This window comes from Mercenaria mercenaria, chromosome 9, assembly GCF_021730395.1.
Source record: "Mercenaria mercenaria strain notata chromosome 9, MADL_Memer_1, whole genome shotgun sequence".
Classification (NCBI taxonomy): Eukaryota; Metazoa; Mollusca; class Bivalvia; order Venerida; family Veneridae; genus Mercenaria; species Mercenaria mercenaria.
Genome location: NC_069369.1, coordinates 22,158,443 through 22,181,255, shown reverse-complemented (window position 1 = coordinate 22,181,255; position 22,813 = coordinate 22,158,443). Strand labels below are relative to the sequence as shown.

Here is a 22,813-nt window from a genome sequence, read left to right as displayed (position 1 = left end):
TCGTACAACCAGATATAAAGAAAAGTGAATTTTTATGTTGTCAATGTCGAAGTGTGAGTCATCTGTAGATATTTGCTTTTTTGTTCGCCCAAAGTTTTTGGCGGAAGTACGTGCACACGAACAATAAGTAATGTGATCCGTTGTTATGTTGCAACATGTTATTATAAACGGTTTGTCGTTTTAATGTTTCATAAAAAGAACATGAACTGATTTTGTTTTTGCTTTACTTGAATAAAATCAACCTTCCATTAATTCCACTTTCAATTGATATAGGTAGTTCTCAGTTATTTAATACAATTTTTTTAAAACTAAGCTATAAAGGAGCATTTTAGTGTTAAATTAAAAGAAATTAACATAATGCCGTTCTTTTGAGAATTGTTCTTTCTTATATTCAATAGTATATAATTATGTTGATAGATGTTTGATAGAAAGTATTGTTTTCTTCAAGTTAAAATGATAACTTCTTTACACAAAAATTATGTGCAGGAAGGGGGGTGGAGAAATTCTGTCAGCCGCAAAAGGCTTATTAGGTCTAAGTAATTGTTTACAATTACATGTATATGACTATAAGTTAGGTAGGCATTGTTTTCAATCTTTGAATTATGTTAAATCAATGCATCTAATGATAAATTCATGAAATGAGCCGTGCCATGAGAAAACCAACATAGTGGGTTTGCGACCAGCATGGATCCAGACCAGCCTGCGCATCCGCGCAGTCTGGTCAGGATGCATGCTGTTCGCTAACAGTTTCTATAATTACTATAGGCTTTGAAAGCGAACAGCATGGATCCTGACCAGACTGCGCGGATGCGCAGGCTGGTCTGGATCCATGCTGGTCGCAAACCCACTATGTTGGTTTTCTCATGGCACGGCTCAAATTACGTTGATGTCAGTTCAGTGTACAGTTTCACTTTACTTTAATAACATGAATGCCAAGTTCAAACCCGGAAGTGGAAAAAGAGGCAGAAAGAGACCAAAGGAATCTGGAGTTGCTGGATGTATTTTCCAGCGCCGGGTACTGTATGTAAGGTCGGCAAGGTAGCTGGGGAAAAAAACGAAAAAAAAAATGTTTTAGTATTTACGCCTACACGCTAATGAATATGGCGTCATGAGAAGTATGCACTTACAGAATGGCTTTTATTTCTATTACATGACATCAGAAATAAATTTTCATATATTTTTTTCGTCATTTTTTTTTACTTCAGTCCGGCAAAATTTAGTATATAACTATAGATCGACCGACCATAGCACAAACTATGGACTTGCGATTTATATACGCAGTCATGTAATAAACTGTAATAATTTCACATTAAGGGCAATCGATCTTAAGTGAATATTTCAGAACGTGACAACTGTCAAAGTCACTGTAAATGTTTAAAAGTCGCCTGTCAATAAGGAGTTAAGAATAATTAAAAATAAACAGATAATGACCCTAAGCATATATACATGTCCTATAAAACAGCTTTGTTTGTCCTTTATTTCAACAGTCTGCTACGGGGCAAGATAAAATAAAAAAATGTTAATATCTCCCGGCTATAAACCTATTCAATGCATTTAAAATATATTCACATATACAGAGATAGAGACGCAAAAATCTATCGGTTTAATTCCTTTATCACTATCAACACGTCGGATTTGTATACATGTATATAGAGAATATATACACGTAACCGCAGACACATAAAACAAAACCATTTTCCTTTTTTGGATTTTTTTTTTAAAAATTTAAAATAAAAGGATCTCTGTATATTTGTTCAATAAGGGCAAACATTTTTCAATTTACCTTAAACTGTCCGTTTCAAAAAAAAATATCTCAACCATAAACATCGCTTTACGTACATTCTGTATTTTTTTTTAATTTTTTTAAAACTGCAACAAATATTTTACCAAACAATGAAACGCTTAAAGTTTTTTATATGGTTTTTTTATAGGCAAATTACAGAATATCATTTTTAAATTGAGAAAGGGGGGCTGAAATTTTTTTTAAGACGGGCCCAAAATTAATTAAGCTTTGTCGATGAAAACTGCAGAAGAAGGAAAAAACATCTAAACACACCTAAATGAAATTTTTTTTTCCCCCATATTCTTAAAGAAAGATAAACCCTTGTATTATTTCTTGTCGACCTTTAAATATTATAAGATATAGCACCCATGTTAAAAAATAAACCACAGATGGGTTTAAAAGAAAAAAGAAAAAAAGGTTGATAAACAAAAGGAATCAATACGTACATCTCAATTCGGGTCGCCAAAATCCTCTTTTAAAAAACCCCTGCAAAAAGCAATCTCTTGAACAGTCAAAAGGATGGTCAGTTTTAGATGCTTCGCTTAAATTTTTGAATTTTTCCCGGGGTTTTCCCATACCCCTGGATAACGAGAATTCAGCACAGGATTAAAAGGTGATATAACCCAAATTTGGGTTTTCTTCAATTAAATCAATTTTCGGGACAATTCCCAAGTCTGTCTTTTACCAAATTGAGGGGCCTTTATCTTTTTCCTCTTTCCCGGGAAATTTAAGCTATGAGGGCCCATTTTATAAATGTTATCTGCCCGGGATATCTTTTTCAACACTGTAAAGCCACAAACGATAAAAATTTCCCAGAAAATTTTCAAACCCCTTAAACTGTCAGAGAAAATCACTACCGATTTATCAAACTTTAAATTTAAACCTGCACACCGAATGTTGATATCATCTGTATATAAATATCATACAAGTAGGTATTTACAAATATGTACATGTATTAACCACGCTCTGAACGTTAACGATTTGCATATTAAAATTCAAGTCACCTTTTTTTTTTTTTTTTAAACACAAGCAAAAATGCACTTAAACCCAAAAAATTTAAAAAATTTTTAAAAAAAAAAACCGTAATTTAACTTTAAATTCCCAAAAACCCCTGAATAATTCAGGTTTAAATTTTAAAATTTTCAAACCAGGGGGAACTGATTCAGATAACAAATTCATTGACGACTTGATACTGAAAAAAGACCTATTTTATATCCCCTTTTCCCCATTTTAAAATGATATAACGAAAATCACTAATAATCGCTTAAAGAGTGAAACCCACTATTATACATTAAAAATACCCTATAAAATATGTCAAAATTTTCCCTAATATGAAAAAGTACGGCTATATTACCCAAAATTTTCATTAAAGAAAAGTTTGTAACCCCTTGAAAACCCTTATATCTATGTATGTATCGCACCAAAAATTGGGAAAACTGCTAACTAAAATAAAAGAAAATTTTTCTTTTTAAAAATTTGCTGTCAAAAAAAACTTCCCCTGGAAAGTGAGAGTTTTTTTTGCGAACAAAAACCACTGTAAAAAGACGTTGATATTTTCAGTCCGCGGGCAAAATCGCCGTATAACTAAACATAGAAACCCAAAGCAGTTTCTTTTCCCCTTGAAGTTATTGCAAATGTAATAAAAGACTTTTTTAAACAGCGTAAAAAGAGAACGAACCTTAAACAAAATTTTTAACATGGATAAAAAAGGGAAAAATAAAAAATTTTTGGTGTTGAGGTTTAGAAATACCATATACAATAAAACCATAACAAGAACTTTCGCATCGAAAATAACCACAAGCCAAATATCGGCATTTCCTTTTTAAAAACCAAAAAGGGCTCAAATTTTTAGGGTCTTCAAAATAAACAATTTTTTGGTACAAACGCAAACGAACCCAAATTCAATTTAATATTTTAATCATTTTTTTTTTAACGATAAACCCATTGTAATTACAAATAATTGTTGTTGCTTTTACAGGGGAAACAATTAGTGTCCCCCGGGCCCAAAAAGGATTAAGGTCACTGACTTGTCTCTCACTCCCATGGGTTCGAAATGTGTTTGGGGGTTGTAGAATTTTTTCAAATGATAAAATCGTCGGGTTTAAGGGAAAGGGTCGGTGGTTCTACCCCGGGTTGCCAGCCCTTTTTTAAATAATTCTCGAAGGGGCTCTAAACAGGGGCCCTTTTTTCCAAATCCTGAAAATTTCCCCAAAATATCAAAACTGTCGCTTTTTAAAGGGGAAAACCAAAAAAAAAACACAACAAAAAGAACAATTTTCAACGAACCCTTTTGGACCTTAAGCCCAAAACAAATTTAAACTAAATTTTTATTACAGAAATTTCTTGGAAGCGCCTGGTCCCCACCAAGAAAATTTAAAATTTTGTCTTACGTACGACTTACTATCTCCAAAGTGGGATTTAGTATTCCTACGTATACTTAGTATCTCCTCGTAGGACATAGTATTCCTACGTATACTTAGTTTTCTCCTACGTAGGACTTAGTATCCCTACGTATACTTATATCCCCCTTTACGTAGGCCATAGAAATCCCTACGAGTACTTTAATCTAAAAACGTACCCTTAGAAACCCTACGTGGGACATAGTATCTCCTAAAAAATGACTTAGTATCTCCTAGGGAGCCCTTTAAATATCCCCAACAGGACTTAGTACCCTCCTACTGGGTACTTAAATCTCCTACGTAGGACTTTTTTTCTCCTACGTATTACTTATATCTCCAACTAGGCCCTTGAATCCCCTACGAAAAGGACTTAGAAATCTCCAAACTAGGACTTAGAATCTCCTACTAGGACATATATCTCCACGTAGGCCCTTAGTATCTCCTACGTATTATTTAATATCCCCTACGTAGGACATATTTCCTCCTACGAAGGACAAAAATTAAGTACACGTAGGAGTTAGTATCACCTACGTAGGAACTTAGTATCCCTACGTAGGATTTAGTATCCCTACGTAGGACTTAGAAACTCGTACATATAATTTCCCCAAGCATGCGCAGGGGAAACAAAATACCGTGTGTACTATTATTTAGAAAGGAAAAACGTGGGGTAATTTAAAACTACAGGGCAGGGAAATGACTTATAAAAACATTTTTTGCTCGGTATAAAATCCCCTGAAGAAATTATTTTTGTCTTGAAAAAATAAAGGGGTTTTAAATTTTCCCTTTACGAACCCTTTAAAAGGGAAATTTTGGGTCTTTTTTGGGAAGTTATTTAGACGCATAAAAAAAAGGGGATGAATTTTATTTTGCTCTCTATGTCAGGGAAAAAATGAAATGACATCCAGCAAAAAAACGGGGTTTAACAAAAAGATGCATCAAAACTCCTTCAAAGGGAAATGTTTTTACACAGGAAAAGTTCCCCCGATTTGCAAAATTTTGACAAAAAAAGGAAATTAAACCCAGAGAAGGAGAACTCGTTTTCAATTTCGGATGACCTGAATCTTGGCCCCAAATTTATTTAGGGCATATCGAGGGGGTATGAAAAATTTGAAACCGTAGGGGGCCTGTGTATCAAGGGACTATAAGGATTTTTCCTCTTTTCATAATATGGCTTGAGGGGAAACCAAAACAAACAGCGATCCAAGATAATTGTGGTTTTTTTTAGGGAATGCTTGAAACATTTTGAAAGGGCTGTCCAACGGGGTGCTAGGTCAGTTAAAGGGGCACCGAAAATTTTTACATTCGACAATGGCCCTTTTTCCTTTGGGGGTAAAGAGAGACAACCCGTTAACAAACACTGTTTTTTTACAAGGATCAAAAACCCCAAAATAAAAAGAATTGACTTTGGGGGGTATACTTCGAAATGAAAATTTTTAGTACTGGATAATTTTTTTCACAATGCGAAAAGTACTGGGATTTTCAACGGAAGTTTCCCTTTTAAAGGGCCCTGTTCGCATTTTTTGTTTCTTTGGATTTAAATTTCGGGTACGTCAATATTTTTTTTAAAAACAATAACAGTTTTCTGACCTTTTCAAAAATGGATTTTCGATTTTTTCGTTCACCCGTAAAAAATAAAGATACTTATTAAAACAATTTTGCTCTACTTTAAATGTGGAAAATTTTTGCGGGTCTTTTAAAAAATTAAATTTTTAAAGTGCCCAAAGGCACAAGCACCCAGTATCGGACCTGAACAAAAATAGGGCCCTTTTTTTTTTTCCCAACCCTAAATGACTTAAAAAGAAAAAAAATGTAGTAAAATATGAGCCCCCTTCAAAAATAAAAATATGCAAATAAAGGGCCCCAAAATCTCGAAAAATCGAGCCTGCGAGCAATGGGTTCATTTCCCCGGGCCGTTTTTGAAATAAATTCCTAGAAAAAACTCCCCTATCCCTGCCCCCCTAATTTTTAGCTACAAAATGAACCGACCCCAGCCCTCAACCCCTTTTCCCTTTTTATAAAATATCTATCAGGAAACGAATCCCTTTCCCTTTCTAAAAGGTCCCGGGTAGATAAAGATGAGGCACAAAGAATCGTACAAAAACCCAAGACAAAAGATGGGTTTGTCCGCCGATTACGGCTTTTTTCCCAAAAAAAAAAAAATATTTAAAAATTAAAAACAAATACATAAACTAGGGCCACTCAAAATCGTCAGGGGACATCTAAAACACCGATATTGCGTTTAAATTTTTTTTCCAGGGTTCCTTTCAATTGAATGCAACCCTTTAAAACAAAATTCATTAAGTATTTTTAAACTAAATTTTTGATTGCCAATAGCGACACACCCCCAAACAGAACCGCAACTTTCCGTACAAAATTGCTCGGAAATTCCCAAAACCTTTTTATTTTAAACTTTTTTTTAAATTGCTTTCAATATACGTAAAAATCTCCATCTAAAATTTACAAAACTTAACAAGTTTAATAAAAAGGGGTTTTGGGTAACAATTTCTCAAAACATTATTACATACCCCCCCCTTAAAAAAATTCACTTACATGAGTTTTGGGCTACAAAATGTTATTGAAAAAGCTAGGGAAAAATTTTAAATAATTGAATTTAAAAGAAGAAAAAGGGGGAAAGAAAGAATAGAAAGAGAAAGTCAATTTTAACAAGAAACCCCCTAATTTTTTATTTTTCGTTTAAAACAAATATTTCTTTTTTTTGCTTTCTAAAATTTTTATATTTTGGGTCTTTTTGCAAAACTAAATCAGAAAAATTTTGGCCCAAAAAATTTCCTGAATTTTAAATTTTTTTCCAAATCTTTTTGTATTTTTTAATAAATTTTTTTTAACACTTCTGAAAATAGTAATATTACGTTTATTTGTTTAAAAAAAGGGTTTCCAAAAAGTAATGTATCTGTACAAAAAGGGATGATAGCCCTTTGGGTTTAACTGGAAATAACTATTCTTTGATTTATAAAATTTAAAGGACACTGAAAAAGATAGTGCTCACAATCTTAAATAAATATCCACAACTACAACTAAATTGGGTACTAAATGATTTTTTAAAAAGATCAAAACACAAGTTGCTGCAATTTTTTTTCTTAGTCGAATGATAAATTGAATATTTTTTTTGATCTCCCCCCGGAATATATCTCCGGTACTTCCCTTTCCGGGGCTTTAAAACCGTGTGGTCAATAATAAATTTTTTAAAGCTTATAGGGTTTCTAGTTGTCTTGTTTTTAATGGGGGAGTTCATTCCCCAATGAGATAGAAATGGAATAAAGAACAAAAAAATATTTCGGGCCCTCTTCGAAGATTTCATAATCTTCATTATTTTTTTAAGTATTTAGGGGGTTTTTTGTCACCGACTACAATTTGGAAATTAAAAAACTTTAAAAAATTCCCGGACCCCAATTTTGGTTTTTTTTTTTTACATTAAAAATTAAATTTTTTTATATACCCTTTTGTCGGACAGAGATATCCAACCCATTCCCCAAAGAATTTCTAACGATACGAACGCGTTGTACCCCGTTACAAATTTTTGCAGCTTTGTTCTGTAAATTTTTCAAGTTTTTCTTTTTCAAAACGACCCGCCCGCATAATCTAGGGAATTGGGCGGGGAAACGGTAAAAAATTTGTTTTAAAAATTTCCCGCGCAAAGAAAATTTTTTATTTGCGCATAATCCTAAAATTTTTGATGGGGGCCCGTAATTTTAAAATTTTTAAGTGTTTTAATTTTCCATTTACCTTTTCTACTTAAAGTCACACCCAAAATGTTTGGGGATCACTAACAAATTTTTAAATGGAACAAAATCAAAAATAAGATTAAAATTTTTTGGCTTACGGGTTTTAAAAAAGAATTGCCTGTGTTTTTTTTTGGGTTAAAATCAAATAGCCACTGATGAGCCCCTTGAGACACAATTAGCGGGTCTGGGTTTAAAAAACCTTTTAAAACTGGGGAATATTTGGGGTGCTGTACATGCCAAAGAAAGTATCATCGCCCCAAAAAACGGAAATACCCAATAAATTTTCGACCAAAATTTTATTTTCATAAATGAAAAAAACAAGGGACCTAACACTGACCCCAGTGGAACTCCAGCCGTCCCCAGTCTTAAATCTGATTGAGAAAGTCCCCCACAAAAACATTTTTTTACAGCGATTTATAAAAAATTTTCAAAACCAAATTAAGAACGTTTTTCCCATTATTCCCTTTTCTTGTAATTTGAAAAATAAACCTTGTGCCAGACGGGGTCGAATGCCTTAGAAATAACCCCAAAATTTCTATGCAAGAAATTTGTTTTTAAGTCCCAGTGTTGGGGTAATTTTTGGGGGGGATATATTCGATTAAATTTATAAACTTTGAAAGGGCCTTTTTAAAAAACCCTGACTGATACGAATAAAATAAGCTTTTTTTTCGTGGGATAATTTTTTACGTACTTTTAAAACCGTTTTTTTTCCATCAATTTTAAACCCATACAACTTTAAAAGAGAGATAGGCCCCAAACTGCAAAACCCAATGAATAAACGCCTTTTTTAAAGAGTGGCAAACCATGGCTTTTTTTTCCAAAAGTTGGGAAAAAAAACCTTTGTTTTTTAAAAACCTATTTTAAAAAGTAAAAAAAAAAGGTTTGGCCCATCAATTTTTAGTATTTTTCAAAACTTTATGACTAAATTTTTTCTTAACCTACGGCTTTATTAAAACCCCCAAGATTTTGATATTTTTTCTATAATATCAATTTTTTTTGTAAAATTTTATTGGAAATGAATTTTCTTGGGTTTTTTTTTCGGGGATTTCTGAAGGGTTTAAAATTTCAATCCAATACTCGAAATAGATACAAAGGAATCATTAAGACAAGCGCTTTACCAACATCAGTAAAGTAAAAAAAGTTTTCCCAATTGTCATCATTAAAACCTTTTTTAGTGGGGTATTATTTTCCCATTTTTTATTTTTTTTTTACTAAAAAACGTAAAGTGTTTCCAGTTTTTCTTTTTATTATTTTTTCATGGGCTCAGCAATAATTTTTTTCAATATTACTAAAAAACTTTTCCTTTGCCGAACTTTTTGAGATAAAATCCCGTTTCAATGGGGGGATAATCCCCTTTTAAAACCGACGGAAAAATTTTGCTGTAGCAGATGCTACTGACGGTTGGGGAGTGGCCCCTAATTTCCCTTTTAGTAATAAACCCCTTTTTTCATGGCAAATGCATTTGTTTCCCTGCTAGGCTGACAAACATCTTTTAGTCCGGAATTTCGTTACCGTTTTTGTTTCGGGCCCCATTTCCCATCTACCTTGAATTGCAGCATTTTTGATAGATAATTTTATGAACGGGGGGGGCTAGAAACTTTGGGTTTTGGGCCCCAAAATTTTTTAGCTAATTGTACATGCGGGAAAATTTAATAGGGATTTTGCTCAGTTTTTCTAGAAAACTTTAATTTTACAACCCGGGTCGGGGAAAATGAACCCATCGCCGCAGGCCCCGATTCTCGAATTCGGGGGTTCATTTGATAAAGTATCTTTTTTAAAGGGGGCCAAATTTTCACTACATAGTTTTTTATTTTGGAATCATCGGGATGTAAATTTAAAGGGCCAAAATTTTTTTTCCCCCGGGCCGAAACTCGTGCCCCGTGGAAGTTTCAATGGACCAGAAACGTCAATAAATTTTTTAATACACGGGCGCCCCGAATTTCATATCGGGTGCGTAACGTAATTTACTGTTTTTTTCGTTGCAAATTTTTATTTTTTTATTTCATAAATTTTTTAGTCTTAAACAGACTAAATTAAAAAAAATTTATAATATTCCCCCATTTCGTTTATACATGTAGATTGCAAAGTGATAAAAAGGTTTTTATCTTTTTCATAAAATACATTAACGTGCAGATACCGGGATGTATGAAAAAAAAGTTCTCAATGCACGAGTTCTGCAACGGGAAAAAAATTGGCCCACTTTTGGAGCGCAATAGAAAAGAAATTTATAAATTTTTCCCAAAGTAATTCCAAAACTACTCTTTTTTTTTACTTTTCGGGATAAACCCCACCTTAAAATTTTTGTTACTTTGGGAAAACAAACTTTTTAATGAAAACGTGGGGTGAAGTTGGGAAAATTTTCGTCCCCGAAAAAACTTTTAAAAAATTTACGATATACTAAACTGACGTCACAAAACCCGGGATAAATTTTTAACGTAAAAAATAACTTTTTAGATTTCCAAAAGAAACTTAAAAAAAAGATTTTTAAAAAGGGGGGGTTAAAAAAATACATTTAAAAGTGGTGCGAAGTCCCTTTAAAAAATGTAAATCCCGGGCCAAAAATAGCCCTGTATCCCTTTAATTTCTTTTTTTTGCCTTATCTTTTAACTATAAAATTTTTTTTAGGAAAACTTTTTCCCCTATATTTAAACTGTGGAAAAAAACCCCGTAAAAAGGGCCATCAAGCAATTTCCCAAACCACCCTACGGAAGACCCTTTTGATGTATCATTGTCCTGGGATGTTCGGCTTTTAGGGGTTACCTTTGTCGTACATCTGAAGCACAGGGAACTTGTGTCTTTTGCAAATATCAAAAGGGAAAAATTTTCATTGAAAGAAACGGTGTTTTAACTGTTTTACCATCCCATGGCGGGCCAAAATCGATGCCTCCAAAACAGCGAAAAATGCGCACTCTTTACCAATTTTTCCGACGGGAAAAAATAAACAACCCTTTACCAGGGCTAAGCCTAAAACAAGACCAACCAAATAAAGGGGAAGTCCCGTCGACGCACAGGCACTAAATTACTTTCCCAAATTATTTTAAACAAGTTGACCATGTTCTTTTTAAAACATTTAAAAAAGAAGTAAAACTGTTAACTGAGTGTTTTTAAACAATTAAAAAAGTGTTTTTTTAAATCAATTTTTTTTTTAATCTCAGTATTGCAAAGCAAACAATTTTTAAAAGTTTAACAAATTTTTTAAAAAAACCCGAACGCATCTATTGTACCCTTTTTCTCTTGGCGAAATTGATCCAAAAGTTCATGGATAAATTTGTTTTATTTACAAAACTCGTTTTTTTTTTCCCCGTTTTAAATTGCACTGGTACCGGAAACGTCAATTTTTTTTTCCCTAAAAAACTGACGCCTGGGAAATTTTTTTATCCCGGGGGCGTGACGTAATTCAGTGTTTTGTTTTCCTACTTTTTCTTTTTAGTTCATTTTTGTCAATCCCAATTTTAGGGTACGAAAAAATTTAAAGATATTTACATTATATTTTTTACGTGTTTAATTTCGTAAAGTAAAAAAAAAAAGGGTTTTTATCTTTGCAACGGGAAATGCACTCGTTTTTTCAGCGGAAGAATATTGCGCCCTAAAGTTTCCCCTGAAGAACCCCGTGCATATTTCACGAAACCCAAAAAAATAACCTATAAATATTTTAATAATTAACGGGGCGCCAACATAAACATTTTAAAATAGACTAATTTTTAAAAAAAAAAAGGGGTATTTTTTTCTCAATCCAAAGGGGTCGATGTACCATTTAAGAAATGATTTTTTAGCAAAACCGTGTTTTTAAAACATTTTAAATACGCCGAGCGAATAATTTTACCCAGGCGTAAACCGAGAAAATATTTCATAAAGACGTATAATTTTGCGGAAATGTAAAATGTTCAAACACAGCTTTGCTATGAACATTTCAAAATTTCCATTTTGAAAAAATTCCCCCCTTCAAATTTTTGATAGAAACCCGTTTCTTTGCATTTAACCCGTTTCCCTTTTGAAAGGGTTATTAAAATCATCTCGTAACATGCCCCCACCAGGGACGGGCAGATGGTGCCCCCGTCCCCAAATTTTGGGGAGAAATACCATACTCATCACAAAATGCACCATGTAAATGATGTACCATGAAATGTATTACTGCACCCAAAACTTTAAAACCCGGGTTTTCTAAGTCCAAAGGGGCATAATTTTGGGAAAAATGCAGGGCAAATTATGGAAATTGATTTCTATCAACTAGTTTTATAACCCCAAAGACACATGTTTTTTAAATTTCAATTTTCGCAATTTTTATATATGACATAAATGGGTCGGGAAAAAGAAAGATTTTATTTATACATTTCTCCAGATATGATGTATGTGATTTTGGTTTTTTGTTTTTCCCTATATATGTAAAATAAAATATGATTAAACTAAATATTTAGTAGTAATTGGGGGTTCCCGTAATTATATTTAAAGGGGAGTGTTTTTTGAAATTATATTTTACTGAACTATTTTATTTTCCCCTTTTTTCTTAAAAAACAAGTGCTTAATTTTCCCCTTTAAAAAATATCCAAAATTTGTTTAAACATTTTTAAAAAGATGGCCAAAAAATCACGTAGACGAAGTCATGGTGGGAAATGACGGGCTAATGTGCAACAAAATTAAAAGCTAATTTTAATTTCCTCAAAACTCTTTTGGGGCAATTAAATAATGAATAAAACATTTGACATCGGTCCCTTTAAAAAGAGCGGGTTTTGAAAGTTGGACCTCTGTAAATTTTTGTACACTAATTTGTCGGGCCACAAAAATGGGCACCAGGCAGGCATCTTTGGGTTAAGGGTTTTCAACAAATCTTTTAATAAGGTCCTTAATAAAATTTTTCCTAAAAGAGGTTTGCTTTTAAAAAAACCCGCTAGATTTTTTTTAAGCTAAAAGTTATCTTTTTAAACTAATGTTAAAAAATGGGTTTTTCCCAAAACCTTCGAACCCACAACTGCGCGGTTTTCCCGATGGGGGGGGGGACCGGGGGGGCCCCGGGCCCCCTCGGAAAAAACCTTGAAAAAGGAAAGAAGGGGAAAAAGGTAAAAAATTTTTGTTTTTTTTTGAAAAAGGCAATATTTAGGACCGCAAACCCAAAATAAATGCCCGGCCCGCTTGGGTTCAAAACGATCCCGACAAAATTCATATTTATATCAATTTTCAAAAGAAACTAAGAAATTTACCCTTTAAAAAACTTGATTTTAAACATTTTCCCCAAATTTAACCCGGTTTGCACTAAAACTTGGGAAAAAAAGGGGGATATTTATATAAAAATTCAGTGGAAAAGTGCTCTTAAATGCTCCCCAAAATCCCAGAAAAGCTGAAAGCGCTAAATTTTAAAATTTTCCCGGGTGGGGGGGGGGTCGGACCCCCCTCTGAAAAATAAGCGGGTTCGCGCATGTAAAAAACTCCAAATTTTCCCCCGACTTTTTGGGCCCCAAAATCCAAATTTCCCTACAAATTTTCAAAACAAAACACCGACTTTCCCCACCCGGGGAAACCCGGGCAAAAGTTCCAAAATGTTTATGAAATTTAACGCCCCACCCGGTTTTAAAAACCGAACAAGAACAGAAAAAAAAAGGTTTCCCTCCCGGGCCCAAAGTGCCTTGACCTTTCAGCTAGGAACGTAGATCTTGCACATGTCTCATTATTCATAAAAAAATCAAATATTCGTCTAACTCTCTCTCTCTCTCTCTCTCTCTCCCTCTCTCTCTCTCTCTCTCTCTCTCTCTCTCTCTCAGAGTCTTAATTACTGTATATTTTCTCTTAATTACAGTACTATATTTAGCCCACTTTTATATATTTTTTCCTACTGAATTTTGTGATCTATTCCCGAGAATACACTCAATAATAGTGTTCCTAAAAACTAATGCCATATCATATCAACTTGTGGTCCGACGGTTTTGCTTTCTTTAACATGGTGTGTGTATCTTCTTTATATTGTATATGTTGTGAAAAAGAGGAAGAATAGAATAGCATTTAAATAAAGTGAAGCATTTTTTTTTTTACAGTAAAATCTTTTAATTACCGAATATCACGGCGAATTTGTAGGTTTCAGTCATTAAATCTGGTTATCCTTTGTTTTGTTAAGTTTATGCCTAGAGAGAAGAAATTAATGACGAGTAACTTGGTAAACATGATTTATTCCCCTTTATCGCTCTTCACAGTAGAGGCTATTATTTTTATATTCATGAGAAATAACCTTTACAATTTTGTTTGATCAGAGTGACTAGATAAAAGAATAAATGACTAGTTGAAACTTACTAAATCTTATAGAACATTGATAATCGTATCATGCAATCAGGTCTATATAAATTCGTTCTTTGTTAAAATTGGTTAGAAACAGTGGTTAAGAGATTATTTCACGGAATTCAATGAAAAGTTATTTACTTAAGCCCCTTCTCGAGACAACACATAAAATACAAGAATATAAATAGTTCAGAAAATAAATGAAATATTGCAATAAATGCCTTTTATCAGCACGCAATTAAAAAGTCAACCAGCAATGTTCAATTAACACATGTACCGGAAACGCAAGTAGGACCACAGAACGTTGCAGCGCCGCAAAATGGGAACCCTTACGTATGAGTTACTAAGTCCTACGTATGAGATACTATGTCCTACGTAGGAGATATTAAATCCTACGTAGGAGATACTAACTCCTACGTAGTACTTAATATCTCCTACGTAGGAGATACTATGTCCTACGTAGGAGATACTAACTCCTACGTAGGAGATACTAAGTCCTACGTAGGAGATATTAAGTACTACGTAGGAGATACTAAGTCCTACGTAGGAGATACTAACTCCTACGTAGGAGATAGTAAGTCGTACGTAAAACAAATTTAAACCTCTCTGCTGGCACCAGGACGCTTCCATAGTAATCCGACTGAGGACGCTGTTGGTTGTGTACGAAATATACGTGAGTCAACAGTCGTCACTGTCATGTGCAATATTAAACATCCAATACATTTACAAGCGTGTCAAACCTGTTTTAAATTACGGAATCCTGTTTCTGCCATCGACTTTTCAACCAGATATTTACGCAACAACTTGAAATTAAGCATCTAATTTCAACTTGTCGTGCTATAAATTTACCAGGTAAAGTCGAAATCTTGAAGGTTTTAACCAAAGAATTGTCGTGCAAACATCAACCTGTCGGCCTATAATCAAGCGTGAGAAGTTGAAATTAGGCGGAATATCTTTGGTCGATAGTATCGCTTAAATTCCGCTTTGTCGTTCCATGGAAATTTTTACCGGAGTTCGAAGTCTCTACACCGGTAATCGGTGTCCTGTTAAAATTGTATATTATGACCGTTTTTATTTTCGAAATGTCTTTAGAAGATGATATTCATTACACTTACATTCTTTAGATTTTCTTTTTTTTTTTTCGATGAAGTAATATGATACATCCCGAATAAATTGTGCTGCCGAAATTTTATCCTACCGCGACAACTTGAAGTTAAGAGTTCTAATATCGCTTTGTCGTGGAAACAAGAACTGACACAAAAAGTAGAAGTTAAGACTTAAATTTCTACTTTTCGCCCTACAAATTCAGTCGACAAGTTGACGTTTGCACGACAATTGTCGCGTTACAAACTTCCACTTTTCAACTTTTCGAGAAAATATCTTAGCGCGAGAAGTTGAAATTAGCTCTCCTAATTTCTACTTTTCGTCGTAAATTTTTGACCGAGAAGTTGAAATTTGTGAGACAATAATTTATTGTCGTGTTAATAACTTCAAGATTTCGAATTTTTTAGCGGAAAATTTATAGCACGACAAGTTGAAATTAAATGCTTAATTTCAAGTTGTCGCGTATCTATCTGGTCTAAAAGTCGATGGCGGAAACAGGTTTACAAATTTATGAACATTTTTTCATATGTTACACATAACGAATAGTTTTACAATGATTTTACATTTCCAGTTTTACAATGATATTTTACCGTAAATAACAATTATGTTGATGATCAAAGGACAAGGAAAACATTAGCGCTTTAAATGAATTTTCTCTGTACAAATATAAAACTAGCCGTTTATAAATCTTGTAATATGCACGCAGCTATTCTATGTACAAGAATTTTATTATAAGAAACTAGTAACCCTTTACTTGTATGAATAATATGTCCGGACACACATTTACATAGTGATAACAGAGTGGCAAATACTACATACAATAATTTGAAAAAAAAACAACAGATACATTTGAAAAAAAAATATAAAGTTTCAGCTAATTCTAAAATTGGCTTTTAATCCGTTCTTTAATTGTAAATATTATTTTACTCGCTATCGTTCCGGCTATGAAAGTTACTATCAATTAATTTAACTTTATGAAATAAACTATGTTCTAATACTGTAAGTATTACATAATAGCGTAACATATAAAATAAAAATCATATCTATTTTGAAGAGGTAGGATCATGAAACGACCGTTCTCAACCGTTGCTGATTCAATTGTACAATCTGTCATTATTTAACGCCACCACGGTCCAATTATTCTGGATTTTTTTTAAGTAACATATACATCCATCAAAATGCTTAACACTATGATCGGCTACATTTGTTTTGGCATTGGAATACCAACATTTGTTTAATTTCTAAGTTAACAAACTGGAAATTTAAGTATAAACTAATTTCTGACTTCTGCACAACCTATCTCTCCTAGTAGACGCGTATTGCACTGCAGGTTCATACCCAAAAAGTAGCAATTAATCCGTCAATTATTTACATTTTTCAACAGGCAGACCAAATGCCCAACTTGCATTTTAGCAGTTACATTCAAATCTACATGTTTCATGAAAACAATGACAACATCAAATATGAGAAATAGATTTAAGTCTTTGTGCAACTTTTATTTGACACAGCTAACTCCTGGTTATATGCGAACAATGAAAACTAACCTAAAGTCAGCAAAAATGTTTTCGGTCACAAATCTTGTACAGCATCTCTAGCCTTACGCATGCAGCGTTGTGTTTGCTTGCTACAAAACCTTACAAGCCAGTACCATTGCATGTAGCTTTGTTTCTGCTTACTAGAAATCATTATGAGTCACATCTACAGTCCGCATACCGTTGCATGCTGTGCTACATCATTTTTATATGTCACTTTTACCGCCTGTCTAACGTTGCATGTTGTGTTATTGTCGGCGTTTTGGTTTCAAGAAGGATACAGTAAGTACAATTCATTTTATACATTTTCCGTTCCCTTATACTCGTGTGACACAATAGCAGCACGAGCACACACATCAATATTCTATATTTAAACATTTTAGTTTTGGAGATCATGCTAGTGGTTCTAAGTTTACAAGGCATTTTTCAAATACACATGGATTGTGTTCTAATCTAGGGATCACCTGTGGTGATGTCTATATATCACATCACATGTTACTGTAATAAGCAAAAACTATGTGAAAACACGTTCAGTCAATTTCAGTTTTATTTGATCTTTCTACATAATTGTTTCTGCAGAAAGCACAGGAAATTAATTTAATAACTGACAGATAGATTTTGAATAACTGCAACAGGCTTTCTAACAAAGCACATTCTGTATGATGCGTACACGCTACAACTTGAAAATTGTAATTACCTTATTCTACTGGTTTCATTAAATGGATCTACGCGAAAGAAATACAAAATTATATATGATATTCATTTAGTCACTCAGTTCTGTTTGTGTGTGTTAACGACGTGGTTACGCATGCGCCGATATTCTAACGTGTCACAGTTGTTTTACTTTACAGCATATTAATATGTCAAAAGGTATAATGTTGAGACTAGAAGTTTGTTTTGATAATTACAGTGATAATTAGTGTACATATTCTGTTAAATCATGATTTAATATTGCACAATCAGTCACAATAAGTATAAGATTTTTCGATATCTCGAAGATCCTTCCAAAGCAATTACTGCAACGAGCAATTCTTTCACAGCCTCCTACAGTAATAGCAATAAGGAACCATGCCCTCCTTGGCTCCCTTTCTCCCTTCCGCAGCAATAAGAGGAAAGAACCACGTCTTCTTTAGAATCCTTCAACAGACATTACAGCAAGGAAAAATTCCATCTTTGACACCTTTCCGCAGCAATAACAAGGAACAACATGCCCGTTTTGACACCAATTCGCAACAATGCTAGAAACAATGCCCTTTAGATTTGTTTGTTTGTTTGTTTTGGGTTTAACGCTGTTTTTCAAGTTATGTAACAGCGGGCAGTTAACCTAACTAGTGTTCCTGGATTCTGTACCAGTACAAACCTGATCTCCGCAAGTAACTGCCAACTTCCCAACATGAATCAGAGGCGGAGGACGAATGATTTCCAATGCCCTTTAGACACCCTTCCGCAGCAATAACAACAATGAATCCTGCTCTCTTTGACACCCTTCCGCAGAAATAACATCTTGTAAAAAATGATTTGTAAAAAGAACAGCTGCTTTAGTATGATGTAGCTGCTTGTTTATTTTGGATCATTCTTATAACAGATAGAAAATATATTTAATGATGTTATTAACATTAAAACTGAGATGGTATATAAACATTTTAAAAAGGTAAAATGCTCGTATATCAATTTCGTCAACTGTTAAGAGTGTCATTTTGTTCTGTAAATTTTATGCATATCAAATTTAAGATTTTCAAAAGGCCGCTTTTCAAAAACTCGTCATGCTGAGTTTCAATGTTGTCAGCATATCGACGTAAAGGAACAAGACCACAGCTACGGAAGTTCAAATATCAGAAGTTCATTTTCAAGAACATTTATCAAGCCTATTCACAAGTTTAACTACTGATGCACTTGGGCAGAGATAAGGTTTGAACTTAAAATGACATTTTGATCTCCATAATTCTTTAGATATTTTAAAATGGCGTCACTGTCTACAGTTTGCTCAATTTTCTGTGTAATTGTAATATATTCAGCTCTGTCTGAACAAGCAAGCCTGTCAAGAAGATACTGTGAGTCACGTAGTTACTTTGTTTCGTTTAAATTATTATTTATGGTTATGATTTAACATTTTGAAAATATTTTACATGTGATATTTTTATCATAGTTAAGTAACAATTTATCGGATCTTTTCTACCTTAATATTGTGTCTTGTGTGGCGTTTCTCCAGCTAAGTATGCACACTTATTCAGACCTGTATGACAGGGCAAATAACTGATGCCTTTATCGCATTTCGTTGCTTTATGTATTAAATTTATTTTTCTGTTATATTTTAGCTCCTAACTTTGAAGACGGGCAAACGATTTCCACTCTCAATTCTCATGACGTCAGAGAGGCTTCTGGTATATGCGCAAGTCGCATTCATCCGAACATTTTGTATACACACAACGATTCTGGTGATCATAGTCACAGTATATATGCCATTGACGTCACCTCCGGCCGTCAAGTAGCAAAAATTACAATAAATCACGCCGTAAATAAAGACTGGGAGGATATTGCATGCGGACCATGTCCTGGTAACCATGGTGATTATTGCATCTATATTGCCGACACAGGAGGAAATGTCCATGACGCCGCCAATATCATCTACAGGATAAAAGAACCAGAAACTTTGAACTCTCATTTCACTGTGGACCTAGATTCTTCATTGAAATTTAGGTAGGGAAAGATTAATTCGCTTGATAAGTGTAGTTAGATAGTTTTCATGTACATATAACCTCGCTATAATATTAGCATCCAGCCAATTCAAATACTGGTAAAATTCATTTGATGACATGTTTTTCAGTTCAGCTGTACTCATGCATCTCATGCATCTGAATATCATACGAATTACTTTAAAGATACATGTAACTAGGTAATTATACATTTCGTATCATCTAGGATGTTATGTCACATTGAATATAAGCCGATTAAAAGACCATATTCATCTTCGTTTTGTTTATGCTATTTTGATCACAGCTTCTCAAAAGTACTAGATATTTATTTAACCATCTATTGTTCCTAGATTCATTGCCAGTACACAATATTGTTCCACAAAACACAAATGACTTTTCAACAAAGAACATATAATTTAGACGCATAACGGCTTACTTCATACCGTCACTATGCAAATATATGCATACTTTTGGCTTTTTCAGATGGAGCGAGCAAAATTGTGAGACTGTTATGGTGGACCCCCTTGCTGAATTGTATGTAGTATCCAAGGTCCATGGCGGAAAGGGGAAAATGGTCAAACTGCCATCGAGTGCTTGGGGTTCCTCCCATACCGCATCGGTGAGCGGCGGTATACACCTTAATGGCATACACAGCAGTCGGAACGACCCGGTGGCAGGAGATATATCACCAACAGGTTATGAGGTAAGCAAGCAAATGCAATTATATGATTAAGTGCGATGGAGTATTTACGCGTTTTGTAGCATTACAAAAGCTTGCTGAAATAAAGCACATTATTTTTCTTCAATCCATCGTAAATTATTTAGAAAATGTGTAAAATCCATTAGGTATTGCTACTCACAGATGTAACAAAATAAACAGTAACCAGAGTTTACACAGACAGTACTAGTACTACAAGCACGTGACATGTAGTTAACTGTTTATATAAATGTTTTCTTGCAAAAGGCTTATTATTAAACGCCAATATACACTTATTATTGCCATTCTTTGAAAGGACATATGTTTGGGACTTCAGTGATACACGACCATCATTTTTTTGCGTTGAAATGTAATATTAAGAGCTTGTATTTGAATTAAGCCATCCAGAAATCCAGAAGGATGTTTCTTGTTGACGTTTATATATTTTGACTATTTCTGTTTGAGAGCAATGAATGGTTCGATGTTATTCATCCTTAGGTATTGATCAAAACTCTTGGCGCTGTAAACTATTACTATGTTCCTGACGGTGACTATTTGAAGCACATGTCTGGTACCCCGGAACATCTACCATACCACCACGAAATGCAGGGAGAAAGTATTGCATGGGACCCGAATGTTCGAGGATATTATACACTTGGAGAGGGAACCAGTCAACCAATTTATTTCTACAAACGCGTGCCTCACACATCTCTAGTTGGAAAATGATAAAAATATAGATATTATTAAAGCGATGGTATGTTCATGATATGAGAAAATAAATTAAAACATGAAAATGAGCATTGAAATACAACAACAATTCTTGTAGTATCTGAAAAGTAAGATATGTATTATGATATTGGTGCTTATGCAAATATCTAACTTCTTCTAACATATGTTATTTTATCAGAAGATTGTTTTTCTCTCTCTATTATCTCGTTTGTAAAAATGTATCATAGAGCACATACAAGTATTGGACATTGCAAACTTCATAGCAGTACTTCATCAATGGGATACATAAAAGGAATATCAGGCACATACAGTGTACGTTGTGTTCTAACATCTGTCTATATGGAATATAATATAAAACGGTTACATATGACTAAAAGCCTTATGAAACTATAAAAGAAACGAGCAGTTCAGTGAATTTATATTTTCCGCCGAAAAAGTTGTTTTATGTTGACTAGTCTATATTTTAATAGATATTTGATTTCCAGATATACACAAGTTATGTAAAAAAGGACCATGCAACGGTTGGCTTGTTCTTATTTTTTACAAAATCAAGGGAAAAGCTCTGCCCTGTATTGATATATATTTGAATAAAGTTTCATGAAGACCCATCAATGATGGATAATTTGTGTCGTGAGAATTTATGAATTTTGAAACAATTGAAGGGCAATAATTCTGCAGTATCCCGATGAAAGATACGCGTGTACCACCAACTTATATTATACTTAATGGTATACTTTATTATGTAAGAATTATGGATTGCATAATAATTAAAGGGCAATAACTCTGGTTAATGAAATGAAAGTGATCCTGGCGGAATAACGCATGCACGACCGCCATATAGTGATTTACATTTTTGTAAAGGTTCATGAAGATCCATCAATAAGCTACTTAGATAAAGTCAAAAAGCCCCATTTGTTTACTAAAACAACGGAAAAACTCAGCTTTTACTTGATCAAGAGACATAATGCTACGTGAGAGCAAAGGTCATTTACTAATCAATCATTATGTGAGGTTTGGTAATTCTAATTAAAATACATTTTGAATTATCAGCATTTTCGACTTTTGTATTACCAATTCAAGATGGAAACTCCGCTTTGGCTGAGTCAAGGGGAATAGTACAAAATGTCCATGACGCCGCCGATATCATCTACAGGATAAAAGAACCAGACACTTTGAACTCTCATGTCACTGTGGATCTCGATTCTTCATTGAAATGTAGGTAGGGAAAGATTAATTCGATAGTTAGATAGTTTTCATATACATATAACCCCGCTATAATATTAGCATCCAGCCAATTCAAATACTGGTAAAGTTCATTCGATGACATGTTTTTCAGTTCAGCTGTACTCATGCATCTCATGCATCTGAATATCATAAGAATTACTTTAAAGATACATGTAACTACATGTAGATAATTATACATTTCGTATCATTTAGGATGTTAAGTCAAATTGAATATAAGCATGTTAAAAGACCACATTGGTCTTCGTTTTGTATATGTTATTCTGATCACAGTTTCTCAAATGTGTTCGATATTTATTTAACCATCTATTGTACCTGGATTCATTGTCAGTACACAATAGCATTCCACAAGACACTAATGACTTTTCAACAAAGAACAGATAATTTAGACGCATAACTGCTTACTTCATACCGTCACTATGCAAATATATGCATAATTTTGGCTTTTCCAGATGGAGCGAGCAGAATTGTGAGACTGTTATGGTGGACCCCCTTGCTGAATTGTATGTAGTATCCAAGGTCCATGGCGGAAAGGGGAAAATGGTCAAACTACCATCGAATGCTTGGGGTTCCTCCCATACCGCATCGGTGAGCGGCGGTATACACCTTAATGGCATACACAGCAGTCGG

General features: G+C 33.8%; 1 protein-coding gene across 1 annotated transcript; it reads left to right on the top strand.

Annotated features, from left to right (window-relative positions):
• Positions 1–18,713: 18,713 nt before the first annotated feature.
• LOC123546029 (uncharacterized) lies at positions 18,714–21,010 on the top strand. Its single transcript, XM_053551988.1, has 4 exons — positions 18,714–18,873; positions 19,138–19,519; positions 19,999–20,218; positions 20,711–21,010. The coding sequence occupies exons 1-4, from the start codon at positions 18,783–18,785 to the stop codon at positions 20,936–20,938; spliced, it is 921 nt and encodes a 306-aa protein (XP_053407963.1). The 5' UTR covers positions 18,714–18,782; the 3' UTR covers positions 20,939–21,010.
• Positions 21,011–22,813: the final 1,803 nt, after the last annotated feature.